We start from the raw sequence: 15,690 nt of genomic DNA, 5'->3' as shown, positions 1-15,690 counted from the left end.
ATTTATTAAGGTACACATTGTCATATTTTGTTTAATAATCAAATAATTTATCATAACTTGTCACTTGTTTAATAAATAAAGAAAAATTTAATATTTATGAGGTTATATATGCCAAAAATATCATATTTCAGATATTTTCTTTTTGAAAATCAAATAACTTAACACTTATATTCACATATTAAAAAAAGTATGTCACCAAAATATATGCATTTAAATTTATTCATAATTCAGTCAAATTCAAATTCTTAAATTTCAAACAAAAAAATAAAATAAAATAAACGCTATCCAAATTTACAACTTGTCCCCTGATTGTAATAAGTGCGGGCGACAATCTATCATTTTTTTTAATTAAAAGAAGTAAAAGATTAAAAAAAAAGGGTTATAATTGATATTTTCAGAAAGGACGTTTTGTTATGATTTTCCGGAGAAGAGGGGATTAGCAATCCGAAGTCAAATGAGTTTACCCACCCTAACAAAAGTTATGTTCATATCTTCTATTAACATATTGCTTGCCGATCATCACGCTCACTGACACCAAAAATTCCTTCAACATTACTTAAAGAAATCCAAGATTGCATCAATCAATAGCCATGCCTGCTGCCTGCTGGTTTAATTATTCATCATGGTACCTGATTCCTCATTATGTCCGTTAAATCACTATCTAAACTAAAAGCTTCTGTACGTTTGTTTGATGGAAGATGATTCAGTGGGTCACTGGGTATTGGTGTCGACTATATGCTGTGGTATATAACAGAATTTTGTGACTTAAAACCCGTAGATTATCAGTATAAGATGAGCACTATCGCTATTTGATTATTACTTTTATTTAATAATAAAAAATTTTAATTTTAACCATCTTTTTTTCTTAGAGAAAATTCGAACCTCTTAATCTGGAGTTTGACAGCTCTGTATTGTCCTATTGAACCATTAATAATCTAAAGAAAGAGAAAGGGAACGTGACTGTGATCCAAGAAACTAAAACGACTAACATGTGGGTTGTCTTTTTTGTTCAAATAAATAAAAATTTAAGCGACTATTTATCTTTTCATCTTAAATGGGTCGGGTGGTGAAGATTGAGGCATTGTTCATTTTTTCACAGTAAATTCCAGGCATTGTTCATTCCTGATGAAGTTTCCTTGTGTATTGATGAATTTAAAGAGACATGCTTCTTGTTAAATCCTCTCTTCACTTAAGGATTCTTTCAGTGCTTCGAGGAAAGTAAAATTGGATTCTGCAAAAAAGCCATAATTAACTGGTACTGGTAAAGATCATTTGGTGAAGTGAAGGCAGCAAAGTAAAGCGATAATGGAGGGTGGCCAGTGGGCCGGCCTCCTACTTTTCTCTATTTCACCTTTTGCATAACTAACTCAACTGCTGAGGAGTCCCAATTTAATTGCACATTGCCCTTTCTGAAAGCAAAAGTCTAAAAGAGATGCATGTCTCCCCCTCCTGTTTTCAATTGCTATAAAATAAAATGGAACCTTTTTGACCGAGAGACTGACTATCTAGGCTTGTTCTAAATTTAGACTAAAAGAAATAAAGATTATTAGGTGCCTCCTTATTAGACATTCTCAAAGACAGCACATGGAGCATGCAACACATTTTCATTATTTGCTACCCCACATCACTCTCCCTTTCCTTAATCTGCGGCACAATTTGCCCTGCCATCAAAAGAATGCGAGTGATAGTAGTGCTCTCTTTATAAGAACAACTTGAGAACAATAACATTTCAGCGCACACTGACACACAGCACCACTTCACACAAATTTTAATTCTTAATGGCTTTCTCGGCAAAAACCCTCTCTTTTTTCTTCCTCACTGCGCTCATTTCTTCTCTCCAAGTCCAAATTCAAGCTAGAGAGAGCAAGTTCTTTTACAAGTTCACCCACATTAGCACCAAGAATAAGGTCATTCCTGAGTCCACAATTTCTCTAGCACCGACACCTGCCCTAGCACCCGCGCCAACGCCAGAGGCAGTGCCAACAATAGCAGCAGAGCCAGCACCTGCACCTGCACCCGCAGAGGCGCCGGCGTCATTTTATGCCGAGAGTGGAAGTGGATATGGTCTTTATGGTCGTGGCTCTGACCAATTTCCTCCTACAAAGGAGTCTGTGACCGCTGCGGCTGATGAAAATGTTCTCTTTAATGAAGAACTCAGCTCAGAAAATTATGAGACAGGCTACCAAAACAACAACCACAACAACTATGGCTACACTAGCAAGCACAATAACAATGGCTACACCAGCGGTTACAAAAGCAATGGCTACGTGACCGAGAAGCAAGGGATGAGTGACACAAGATTTATGCAGAACTATCAAAATACCAACAACAACAACAACTACAACAACTACAACAACTACAACAACGCTTATGCCAGCAATTACAAGAACAATGCCTATACAAGCAGCAGAGGCTACACAGGCAACAACTACTACAATACCAATGGCTATGAGAATGAGAAGCAAGGGATGAGTGACACAAGATTTTTGGAGAATGGTAAGTACTACTATGATGTCCAGAATGAGAACAATAATTTTCCTGCCGGGTTTGAATCTGAGAAGGGAACTACTACAAGTAGAGGTTACTATGGAAATACACAGAATGTAAATGAGTTCAGCACCATGGAACAATTTGAGAACCAGCAGGAGTACCAAGGGAGCCCAGAGGAGTACGTGCCTTGAACATTAGTCATGATTGTAAAACAGAGAAAATAGAATGAAAGTGGAAAAATTTGGGAGTGTCACTAGAAAGAAGATTAAATTATGTGAATGTTTATTCACATCATAGTTTTTTTTTTTTCCTTTTCTTGTATTTGCACCTCTTCTTTATCCTCTGCAAATCAGAAGGGATTTTACTTTTGCATTTTGGCCGAAAACTCATTTGTTGCCTAGCACTTGATCACCAAATTGCTTGTAATTTTCAGAGCCATAGTCATGGAAGTCTTGAATCAGAGGTACTGATTATATAATTAAAGTAATGTCAATTGGGAATATATAAAATCATTGGTCAAGTTAAATAATCAGTATTCTAGCTTCAAGTGAAATTTAAAATTCAAACAAGTTTAATTGAAGAATGTAATTGATCATTTGATTTCAAGCTCTCAATCCTTCAGTGAGGAATGCAATACTTATTTCCATTGTGACGACCGGATAATCTTTCAAATGCTAGGGATCACTGTAAGAGTATAATTGGATTTCAGTTTATATCCCATTTATATATGTTACTTATCTACATAATTTCATAACTAATAAAATTACTATTAATCATCTAATAGATAAATATTACATCAATCGGAATCCAAATGACGCAATCCTAGAATTATTTGAAATCTTTTGAATGACAATTAATTAATCAAGGGTATTATGTTTTATAACAGGGGATAAGATTTGATTGTAAAAACTTTTTTTTTCCCAATAACCATCAGTCCCAAACAACACATAATTCAAATAATTTTTTACGATATTGTAAATGTAATAACAAGAAAAACACCAAAGAAAAAATTAATTAATATCACAAACATCAAATAACTTAATAATTTTTCTGTTAAGATGGATCGTTTATATATATAAATAATGCAATTAATTTTGATTGGATCTAGATTTTTACTAAAAGCAGTGTACAAATTGCTAACGGAAGCCCAAAAAGATGTCAAAAAGAATAAATAATTTGGGCCAATTTTACATTCCCAAATGGGCCTCAGGCCCATATCAATTTTCGGGTTTTCTTGACGGAGGGGTCAACACTTGTATTCTGAAAAAACCGACCACAACAAAACCTTTTCACTGCTATCAGCAGCTCAATTAGAACCTTGCTTCTTCTGGAGGAAATTGGAAAATCGGAAATCGAGCTTACTTATTGTTCATTATTTCAAAACAAACTCCTCGGCCGTTAATTCCAATCTCTCTACCTCCAATTCCGCTATTCGACAATCCTATCCCTGCCCCCAAGCTAGGGTTTTTGTCACTTGACATTTTTGTTCCGCCCTAGGGTTTTCTCTTATTCACTGCTAAGCATGGCTCCGGATCCAAACAGCGCCAGTGGCAGCGGAACCAAAGATGAGGCCTCCGTCAAGGTTCCGGCCAAGGATCCCAAGAAGAAGGACGATAAGAAGGATGAGGATCTGGTGGGCTTCTTCTTGTTTTGCTCCTTGTTTGGTCACGTAGAATGTAGAAGAAAGTAATTTTTTTGTGTTATGTTAATGTTATGTTTGGTTGCTGAGAAAATAGATGGACAGTATTTAAGAAAAGGATGAATTCCATAATCTAGTTGAAACACTTTATTTGTATAGATATTTTTTATTTCTATTTTTTAATATCAGAGTTTGGGTTGGTTCTAAATTTAATATTGGATTGTTTTAGTGTTGATTTATCGTAGGAGAAATATTTTGCTAATGATATTGGACAAAATTTTACTTGCAGTCAGAGGAGGATTTGGCGTTGAAGCAGCAATTGGAGCTGTATGTGGAAAGGGTGCAGGATCCTGATCCCGGATTGCAGAAGGTTGCTCTTGAGAGTATGAGGTAATTTAGTAACTTCTGAGTTCATTATTTGTTGTGGTGAATTAAGTAGGCCATGAACTCCAAATAAGATATAGATGTTTTTAACTCGAAATTTACTTATATGTTTTCTTTTCTTCCTTTCACTCTTAAAATTTGACACTTTGTTTTAAAATTTTGCTAATTATGGTTCTTATAAGTAGCATCATTGATTGGTCAGAAGTTGAATTTGCTTCTAGTGTGGTCTGACATTACTCGAAATGTTTTCTAATAGGACGGAAATTCGAACCTCAACAAGCTCCATGACTTCAGTTCCAAAGCCATTAAAGTTTCTTCGACCTCATTATGGAACTTTAAAAGCATATTATGAAACAATGCTAGATTCAGATTTGAAGGTATTACCTGCCTGTTAATTGAGTGTCTTCTTTTATGATTCCCATCTGTCATGGTTAATGTGAGTTATTTCCTTTTAAATGCAGAAATACATGGCAGATATCCTTTCTGTTTTGGCACTGACCATGTCAGCTGAGGGAGAACGGGTAAGGCTCCTTAGGTTAATATTTAAGAAATATTTTGTCTTTTAAATCATTTGTATTTTGTTCGGGACGTTCATTAAAGTATCATCTTCACTATAATCCCACTGTTTGGTGGTATTTAACGTATGTGGTGGGTGCTTATATACTCCACATGCATATTGTTGGAGTAGGATGTTCACTAGGCGTGCCATTGCATTTGTTTTGCTGTAACTCTTGCATGTGAATATTCTCTCTTCACACAGGAGTTAACAATATATCAATCTCATTTGATAACTTTTTCAGGAGAGCTTGAAGTACAGATTGTTGGGCTCGGAAGGTGATATTGGTTCATGGGGTCATGAATATGTCAGGTGAGTATCATCCAATTAAGATGTATTCAGTGTCGACTGTTGTTCTAGAGTAGCATGCTGGTATCAGTTTTTCATGTTATATCTGGTCAAGCTTAGTTGATGTTTTACAATCTGACCATTGTCATCATGATTAGGGACTTGCATTAATTGTGTATCCACCTGAGATTTTTTATCTTTTGGGAGTTTCAATATGGTGATTTTCGTATTGGAAACTAATAAGATATAGTTCTATAACAAGGATATCTAGTTTTACTCTTTGGACTGATAGTCGATGGATGACAGGAGTTATTTTAGGGAAAAGTTGTGTTTTAGGGTACATTCATTGATTCTTGTCATATAGAATTTATCTTTGGTAAGCAATGTATGTTATTGAGACGTTATGTAATTATCTTTTGCAATACTTGTTTGTTTTACCCTTATGTGTTTGGACTTTGTCAGGCAGCGCACTGTACTCTTGTCATGGTTAAATGATCTAGTGTGATGCATAAAGAATGCTGGTTTTGCACGTGTCCTCATTCTTTATCCATCATCTTATGTGTCATTTCTTCTTCTTGTGTCTCTTACCAGTGTCTCTTAGGGTTAGGGCCTAGTTTGTTGTTAGTACATACCAAACAGCATTTAGAAGATACATATGAATCATTCCTACACTCACTTCTGTTTTATTTGTTTGAATTAGGAATTTGGCTGGAGAAATTGCACAAGAGTATGCAAAGCGACAGGTTGGAACTCTACTTCTCTTTTGGTATAATATTTAGTGTCTTCAGGTTCAGGCATCTGATACTTTGTTTCAAGTTTGTTGTATTCTGAATGTCATTATGTTATCCAGTAAGTATGTTAACTTAATTTTGTTCATGTTTAATCAGTATGAAGTAATTGGCTGTTAATAGTTAATCAATTAATATATGCATTCTCTCTCTCTGATTTTAAATATTTTCATTGGGTGATGTGCTTACTATGCTGGACTATTCGTTCAAGAGTTTGTTCGCTTAGATTGTAGTAACTTCTAATTATATGGTTCTTTCACTTGGAGTTGTAGTAACTTCTAATTATATTAAATTCTGATGTCTAATCGTGTCTATCTTTTTTCCCCATGTGCCATTGCAGACTGATGAGGCCTCAATTGACGACTTAATGGAACTTGTTCAAGAAATTGTTGCTTTCCACATGAAGGTTTGATTGAATTCAAGATTTTGTTGGGTCTAACATTGATATACCAAAAGTAGAAATTTTATTTTATTCTGTTACCTTGGTGAGAGCCACTGGAAACCATATTGCAAAAATAGAAAAACATGCTACAATATAGGAATTAGCGACATCTATGAAAGAAGCTGGTTGATCGATTCTAATTGTCTTGTATTGCACTGCAGCACAATGCTGAACCTGAAGCTGTTGATTTGTTGATGGAGGTACCGTGCTGTTTTTAGTTATCTTTATTCCCCCTTGCAGTGAATTTAATCATTTATGATGTATCAGAACATGTGATGTTTTGCTAATACCAGGTCGAAGACCTTGATCTGTTGGTTGAACATGTGGATGCTACAAATTTTAAGAGGACTTGTCTATACCTCACCAGTGCAGCAAAGTAAGATTTTGGGTGTATATATTCTCAGTGTATCATCACCTATAACAGACGTGAAATCAGTTTCAGAAAGTTATCCAAAATAGCTTCTCTTTTCGTGGATTTAATTCTTTTTTTATGTTAAATTTTTTTTCATGAATATTCTTATAATATTTTATCATCCCCATTAGAGACCTCAAATCTGTAAAATTGTGATCCAATCAAATTTTAAAAAAGAGTTTCAGAAGTGTCATGCTGACATTCACGTTTCAATCTATTGCAGATACCTGCCTGGGCCAGACGACATGTTAGTTCTTGATATTGCATACATGATCTATCTCAAATTTGAAGAATTTCCAAATGCACTTCAGATTGCATTATTCCTTGATAACATGCAGGTTTGTACTTTACGAACTTGGAGAAACTTATTTTTTCTGAAATTATCTTTTTATATTTGAACTTTGAAAAATTCTTTTGACCTGGATGTGGTGATAGGTGTTTCAGCATTCATCTCTACTTGATGAAATAGGTTAAAGGTGTGGTTTTTCTAACTTTCTTTTGATTTTGTATGCAGTATGTGAAGCAAATCTTTACATCTTGCGATGATCTGTTGCGGAAGAAGCAATTCTGTTACATACTTGCTCGACATGTAAGTCTTATAATCATGCCTGTGCATCACAGGCACATACTCTATCTTCTATCGCACATTCCCCCCCGTCCCCCAACACTGTTGTTTCCCCTGGGAATGAGTGAAGTACTTGCAGTTGAATTACTTTCAGTATGGAAATAGATTGCTGAGCTTGAAAATTCATTCGCTTAAGGAAAATTGAGTGAGGCCCGTGGCAATTTAGACTAGGAAGTTGATGATCCTTTGTTCTAATTTGCTTTCTGCCACTTTTTCCATACAGGGTATAACGCTGGAGCTTGATGATGATATGGTTCCTGATGATGATGACAGATATGCGCTGCAGGATATCGTCAACAACGTGAAACTAAGTGAAGGTTACCTTACCCTTGCTCGTGATATAGAGGTCATGGAACCAAAATCTCCTGAAGATATTTACAAGGTTTGTCAGAGTTGGATGTGATATATATATATATATATATTTCCTTTTGTTGCTAAAGTTATAACTTAAAAGCATCTGATATGTTTCTTACTGTGGGCGGATCTATGTCTCGATATTAAGTTTTCATTTATGATACTTTGGTTTCTAGCAATATGGTGGTTTTCCATAGCATGAGAGGGTCATTATTGCTGGTTCGTTTGGTACTTGTTGTCATCATTGTGTTTGTTGACAAAGTGTTCATGCTAACTTGTTGGCATTTTCTTCTAAAATGCTAAATAGTGGCGTAGTTCTGTGCATGCAGCAGAGTTATAAGCTAGCTCCTGCTATGTGCAATTTGTGATTAAATTAATGTGTTTCGTTTTGTCTGATTTTCCTGTCTGATTTCATCATTCGCTTGTTTGGATTTTGTTAGGCGCACTTGTTAGATGGGCGGGCTAGTGCTGGTGCAAGTGTTGATTCAGCCAGGCAGAACTTGGCTGCTACATTTGTGAATGCATTTGTAAATGCTGGTTTTGGTCAGGTAATATTTTTTCAAGTTTAATAATTGGGCATGCTGTGAGGATGTGGCTTATGTTGATAACTGTTGTTATTCCTTTGGCAGGATAAGTTAATGACTGTTCCATCAGATGCTTCAAGCGGTGGTTCTTCAGGGAACTGGCTTTTTAAGAATAAAGAACACGGGAAGATGAGTGCAGCAGCAAGTCTGGTATGCAGACCTTTTAATACTGTGTTTGTTTGTTATGATATCAACTACCATGTCAGATTCTCATTGACATTCATTGTGCCAGGGTATGATTTTACTATGGGATGTTGATTCTGGGCTTGCCCAAATTGACAAGTATTTCCATAGCACTGATAATCACGTGATTGCTGGAGCGCTATTAGGAGTTGGGATCGTCAACTGTGGGATTAGGAATGATTGTGATCCAGTGAGTGAACTTTTCTCTTCTTTTGGTTTACGTTTTGTTGATGTAGTGCAGACGTGGGTTTTGAATTGTTTATCTTACTCAATTTCTTGCCTCAGGCATTGGCACTTCTAAGTGAGTATGTCGGCAGAGAAGATGCATGTATCCGAATTGGTGCTATAATGGGCCTGGGAATTTCATACGCCGGTACTCAGAATGACCAGGTGAGACATCTTGCATTCTGTTTCTAATAAATCTGAGAGTCTGCGGCTTCTATTTTCTTCATGAGAACATGGACTCCCCCTTTTACAATGCTTGACTGAACGATGATGGTTTAAATTTTAACATCAGTCCTCATTTTTCACTTGTCTCTGAAATTTGATTTACTTAAATCATTTGGGGTTTTGATGGCAGTGCAGTTTGATGCGTGATATATTTCCAGCTAGTACAATTATTTGACAAATACATTGTAAACTGTTTTGCAGTTCTGAAGTGTGATATATGGTACTTCCCGAAAACTAACTTACCTACTATGATTTGACAGATACGACATAAATTGTCTACCATACTTAATGATGCAAAAAGCCCCCTTGACGTGATTGCTTTCAGTGCTATCTCATTGGGTTTGATATATGTGGGTTCCTGCAACGAAGAGGTCGCACAGGCGATCATATTTGCTTTGATGGACCGAAGTGAGTCAGAATTGGGGGAGCCGCTCACCCGACTTATACCTCTTGGTCTTGGTCTTCTTTACCTTGGAAAGCAGGTAAACCTAAACCACCGGTGCTGGTTTGCTTTTGAGGTATCCATTACAATGTTCTTGCTTTACCCCGAATCACACTCCCTACACTATTCTGTATGAAAATGTTTGTTATAGTCTTGGGTAAGGATATGGTCCACTGTATGAGTATGAGGCTCTTATATTTCTTTAATTGTGAATGTTTTTGCAATCTTGTTTTTGGTGGCCAACAGGAAAGCGTGGAGGCCACAGCAGAAGTCTCGAAGACATTCAATGAAAAGATCAGGAAATATTGTGATATGACACTGCTTTCCTGTGCATATGCTGGAACTGGGAATGTCCTCAAGGTTCTAATTAAGGCAATTTAATTGATTTTTGATGTATCTGTTAGAAATTAGTAACTGACTCTTTGTCCTTGCAGGTTCAAAACCTTTTGGGTCATTGTGCACAACATCATGAGAAAGGTGAAGCCTACCAAGGACCTGCTGTGCTTGGAATTGCTATGGTAGCTATGGCTGAAGAATTGGGTCTTGAGATGGCAATTCGATCATTAGAGCACCTTTTGCAGTATGGAGAGCAGAACATTCGTCGTGCAGTTCCGTTGGCTCTTGGTCTCCTATGTATATCAAACCCAAAGGTAACAAAATTTCATTAGTAGTAAGGAGCTGCCTGGTTGAGTTGGTTGGTTGGTTGGTTGTATTATAATCCTCTAGTACATGCTTCTCTTTGCCAAGAGATGAAATTTGCAAATCTAAACGGACTTGATATAATAGTTGTGGAATGCATGCATTGGGGTTGGATTAGGAGCTCAGTTACTCATGCAATCGACTTATGTTTGAGAGAACTCTTCAAAACATAACAGAATTAAAGTGCCTCTTGAATTTTGATGTTAATTGCCGTCCCGCTTTAGTTGCACCCCTGAAATGTCAGGAAACCATTTCAGAATTGACAGAGCACTTTGTGAAGATTTGAAGTGAGAGTTCTTTAGCCTATTGGATTTTCTTTTTCTACGTTTCCCGTCTCACTGATTTGTTTGTTGGGTACCTTTTCCAGGTTAATGTTATGGACACATTAAGCCGGCTAAGCCATGATACTGATTCAGAAGTAGCTATGGTAGGATGTCAAAATCAATTTTATACATTAAAATTTGTAGTTATTTCATCTGCTAAAATATATGTGCTTAATTAATTGTTTAAATGTGCCAGGCTGCAGTTATATCATTGGGTTTGATAGGGTCGGGAACCAACAATGCTAGAATAGCTGGCATGCTTCGCAATCTCTCAAGCTACTACTACAAAGATGCCAATCTTCTGTTTTGTGTAATCTTCAGTTGATTTTTGTCTTAATCTTATTTTCCTTGGGTATTTGTTGGAGATTGATTAATGACTATCTGGCGTTTTCCAGGTCCGAATTGCTCAAGGATTAGTGCACATGGGAAAGGGTCTCTTGACCCTTAACCCATACCATTCTGATCGCTTCTTGCTATCACCGTGAGTATATCTTCTTCCTGTTAAAATTTATACCATCCGAAATAGTTGCCATTTTAACTGAATGAGTGGTTAAGATGCCACTAATGCGTATTCCCTGTTTTTTGTTTTCTGTCAGTGAAAGTAATATGATTATTTTCTTTCCAATACAGGACTGCTCTTGCTGGTGTAGTTACCACTCTCTTTGCATGTCTAGACATGAAGGCAGTCATCGTGGGGAAATATCATTATGTTCTATACTTCCTTGTCTTGGCAATGCAGGTTAGTTTGTCATAAGTCTCTATACCATGTTGCATGTTTAATTGTACTGGCTATCTATTCTTTTTGGGGTTCTCATTTTTATTTATTTTCCTCTATGGCAGCCAAGAATGTTACTGACTGTAGATGAGAATCTCAAACCCCTGTCTGTTCCTGTTCGGGTGGGTCAGGCAGTTGATGTTGTTGGCCAGGCAGGTCGGCCCAAGACCATCACTGGTTTCCAGACACACTCAACCCCAGTTCTTCTGGCTGCTGGTGATAGAGCAGAGTTGGCTACTGAGAAGTCAGATATTCTACTTTAAACTTTCTTAATATTTAACCAATGTTCTACTAGTCTCTAAGTCTTTTTTGTTTCCTTGCAGATATATCCCTCTTTCGCCGATTCTTGAAGGCTTTGTCATCTTGAAAGAGAACCCAGACTATAGAGAGGATCACTAGTTTTGTCACCCCACCCCAGGGCAAAGGGAGTTCATTTATTGAAGTGTTTGTCATCATCATACCAGCTTTATTATGGGTTTCAAGTTTAATGAGAGCAACTTAGGACCCATAACAAATATTTAGTTTGTCTGCGAAGCTGGCAGGTTGAGATCAACTTAGGCGATCACAGTAAATTGAGAATGATTAAAGGCCACTTCTGGACTACACGAAGAGAGCAAATTTGCCAAGACTACTGTTCTACATGCTTTCTTGAGTTGTTTTTTGGGTATGCACTTGGAAATATTCATCTTAATTTCAATGTGTAAATTAGATATGCTCAACTTTATTCCTCTTTGGTTTTAATAGAAAATAGTGAGATCGTCAGATTACATTGAGTGTTCTTGTAGCTTCCCCCATCTTAAAAGCCATGCTTGACGAAGATTTTTCACTTACCGGTTGCCACCCTAATTTCAACTTGCATTGCTGTATAAATTTTCTTTTGGGATATGTCAATGTTCGCCCTGGGCGAACAGCATTATCAAATTTTTACACAGCCGGTAATGTTTTGTTTTATGGCGTGATAAGTTTTGATAAAAGTAGTGTTTAGTAAATTATTTAAAAATTAGTTATTTCATTTTTTTTTTCATTTCGATAGTCACTTTTACCCAAAAACATATTACTTTCAATATGTAGCTTATTAAATAAGTTATTGTATATATATATATATTTGTAATTACTATTATAGTCTTAAAATTTTTGTTAAAAGATAATTATTTTTTCATAAATTTTAATATTTAAGTGAGAGATTATTTAGGCTTATGTCTTTATTGGTCATTATAGAATGAAACGTCATTGGTTAGTGTTCTAATTGAATTTTTGCTAAGATGTGATTCGAACCAATAAGCGATGCTTTTTATCGGATCCAGGTCAAATCTAATCAAAATAAATAAATTTATTATTTTTAGGGGGAGATTAGGCTAGCAAAGATTAGGGTTTATGTGTCTATTTTTTATGATTAGGGTAAGAGGAATAGTTGAGGTGATCTGAGAGGTGAATTGAGGTGATTTGGGAGGTGAGCTGAAGTAATTTGAAGGTGAACTGATGTGTCTTGGGAGGTGAATTGAGGTGTTCTAAGTTTAAAATAATATGGAGAGGTCTGTGGGATTAATTTATGGAGATGATATGGGGAGCTCAAAAGAGCTCCGTGCATAGCTTTGGTGATCTTGAGGATGACTTCAGAGAGCTTATTTGAGGCTCGTGGTGTAACTCAAGCAAACTCTTAAAGGAAATGCAATTTTGGGCAACAAAACCATTATAGTAAGGAGAAAATAAGCTTAACCATAAAGAACACATAAGATTTTACGTGTTTCGATCTTTTGACCTACATTTACGGGAGCAATTCATCTTCACTCCACTATATAAATGAAGTATTACATAATTTACTTTACAATATCAACAAAATCTTATTAAAGGTTGTTTATAGTGGATAATAACACAAGAAATATGTAGTCTTATGGATATTTGAGAGTTTTCTAAGAGAATAATAATGGAAGAGCTTATTTGAGAGATGAGGTAGTTAAGATCTTCTATAGAGGTGTAGAAATAAAGAAAGAAACCCTAAAAATGAAGGAAAAAGTAGATGAAGAAGCCTCTTAAAAAATCAAATCTAGAAAAGAAGGCCTGGACTTGGATAGAGCAAAGGAGAGAGTTATCCTCCTCTCAAGTAAGATTTTGAACAATAAAATAATAGTCTCAAGGTTAAACGAGCTTTGAAGGTTTAACAATGGCGTTTTTGCTTTAGGAAGAAGAAGATGAGGCTCCTTTTTTTGAGTGAGGAAGAAATTTTTATTTTTGAAGGAAATCTTGAGATTTATTAGAGTGTGCTTGAACGTATTTTGGTAATATCGGACACGCGGCTATTGTTGATTGGCTGCCCTTCTTTATGTGGGGCATTTTGGAGATTATATTTGTGGTCCCAAGATTGGTGATATGTATATGCAAAGGAGGCAACAAAACCATCATTCCCCCTTTGCCCCTTGCCTCTTACACGTGGCATTTTCTCCAGCTAGTGGTTCTGTTGATTTTAGACCACTGCAGGAATCTTTTCTTTTATTGGTCGCTTGTATTGAGCAAAAGTAAGATAATTTTTTTATTTCTCCTATGGTGGCATGCTCATTTCACGTGTGGCCTCAATCACAAGAAATGTGGGTTCCATTTTTGCCCCTACATTTCATACTTTTTGGACAAAACAACCCTTTCCTCCAGGAGTTCATCTCTCGACTTGTCTGAGCTATTCTGCCACTCTCCGTCGAGCAATCCTGGCTTCAAGTTTGACTCTTTTGCCACTTGTCATCATACCATTAGACCATATTTGCACTATAACTTCTCCCCAAATAGTCAATATAAAATAAAATAGTACTTCTATAATAATATTTATTAGATTTATATACTCTGCTTTCAGACTTAGCGATTGTAAAAATAAAGTTTGTCAAACACTAAAATTATTATTTTTAATTATATCTATCCAGTAAAATTAAATTATTTGATCAACTATTACAATCCTAAATTCGCCCCAAGTCAAGTTGAAGAGCAAGAGCCATATATCAAATTTGTTTTCTCATTTTGTGCTTTATGAGATTGCATGCCTCAAAATCCATGTATTATTGGATTAAGATATTCAATATAAGGATGTAAAGGTTGCACAAGAATTTTAATGCACATTACTCTTGACTCTCTATGATAAACAATCTAAAAATACTATAAAAGACTTAAAATAATACAGTAGAAATATTGTAAGAAACCTAAAATAATATTATATTCTCTTAATTTGAGCTCTCTTGTATTTTTAAAAATTTTGTACTATCAGTAAGTTATTATTAATGTGTGATTAAGATTTAACTTCTAAGAATAATATTAAAGTATCTCCAAAAAGTTCTGTTAATTTTACTCTTCTAATATCTATTTGCTTACTTATGTGATAAAAAAGAAAGTGAAAAAATATGTATTCTCCAAAAGGCTATTCAAATAGAAATAAATTAATATTATTTTAATCAAATAAATATTTTTTTCAAAGGAAAAATAAATGATAATTAAAACATTTATCTCTCTCTTCAATAAAAAGTAATAAAATATAAATTGAAGAGGGAGAAAGCAACTCTGCAAATTTGAAAAGAGAGAATCATTTTTTATTTGAAGAATCTTAATTGAAGTGTCTTTTAAAGTCTTAAATAATGACGTGGCTCTTCAAATAAATAATAAAATATTCTTTAAAGAGCTTTTGGAGATGTTCTTAATGATCCCAATATTTGAGTTCCAACTAATGTGATATCATCTATTGGTTGATAGAATAACAATTTATAAAATATAAAAATTACTGACAAATAAATTAGTGACACTTTAAATTGAGACTCAAATGTTGGTAACTCAGCATTACTCTTATTCCAATGAGGATGTGATATTTTACATAGCTGTGCACAAATGGACACAGTTTCCCCTCTTCTTGTAAATCACAACTAAGAAACAATCTCACCGGCCAGCTTCGAGAGCTTTATCTCAACATGTCTAGTTGCACAAGGGAATAGAGATTCTGCCCGGTTTAATTTTTCTTAGTTTGTGATCCAATCATTTTGATAGAAGTGTGCCTATTCAACTTTGCATTATGGCAGATGTTCAACTTTCGGACTTCTCTCAGAAAAAAACATCCCAGGGGCTGTGCGCAATTGTTTCAACAAGTCCAATGCAACCATCACATATTATTTCGTTTTGCTATAATTAGTGAGTTTAGTGCCGGTACAGCATATTATCAAGACCGTGCATTGTTGGTTCGGAAAGGAATTGATTCTCAGTACGAAAGTACCTTGGGGCTTGTAAAGACCGAT

The 15,690-nt window shown here is 35.5% G+C and overlaps 2 protein-coding genes across 2 annotated transcripts; both read left to right on the top strand.

The window, feature by feature from the left end:
* Window positions 1-1,705: 1,705 nt before the first annotated feature.
* On the top strand, window positions 1,706-2,982 carry LOC18050739 (protein E6). Its single transcript, XM_006446630.2, has one exon. It carries the CDS (start codon window positions 1,779-1,781, stop codon window positions 2,679-2,681), a length of 903 nt encoding a protein of 300 aa, XP_006446693.1. The 5' UTR covers window positions 1,706-1,778; the 3' UTR covers window positions 2,682-2,982.
* A 784-nt stretch (window positions 2,983-3,766) lies between these two features.
* On the top strand, window positions 3,767-12,207 carry LOC18050738 (26S proteasome non-ATPase regulatory subunit 2 homolog A). Its single transcript, XM_006446628.2, has 25 exons — window positions 3,767-4,123; window positions 4,419-4,519; window positions 4,770-4,890; window positions 4,975-5,034; window positions 5,314-5,381; window positions 6,058-6,100; window positions 6,486-6,551; window positions 6,749-6,787; window positions 6,881-6,963; window positions 7,223-7,337; window positions 7,514-7,588; window positions 7,848-8,006; window positions 8,419-8,526; window positions 8,608-8,712; window positions 8,795-8,935; window positions 9,031-9,135; window positions 9,456-9,677; window positions 9,884-9,997; window positions 10,072-10,287; window positions 10,704-10,763; window positions 10,856-10,969; window positions 11,055-11,140; window positions 11,290-11,398; window positions 11,500-11,678; window positions 11,758-12,207. The coding sequence occupies exons 1-25, from the start codon at window positions 4,013-4,015 to the stop codon at window positions 11,831-11,833; spliced, it is 2,676 nt and encodes an 891-aa protein (XP_006446691.1). The 5' UTR covers window positions 3,767-4,012; the 3' UTR covers window positions 11,834-12,207.
* The last annotated feature ends 3,483 nt before the right edge of the window (window positions 12,208-15,690 follow it).

The sequence above is a fragment of the Citrus clementina genome, unplaced genomic scaffold (assembly GCF_000493195.1).
Source record: "Citrus clementina cultivar Clemenules unplaced genomic scaffold, Citrus_clementina_v1.0 scaffold_2, whole genome shotgun sequence".
In the NCBI taxonomy this organism is placed as follows: Eukaryota; Viridiplantae; Streptophyta; class Magnoliopsida; order Sapindales; family Rutaceae; genus Citrus; species Citrus x clementina.
Note: the sequence above shows the minus strand (reverse complement) of the source record. Positions and strands in the feature narration are given on the sequence as shown.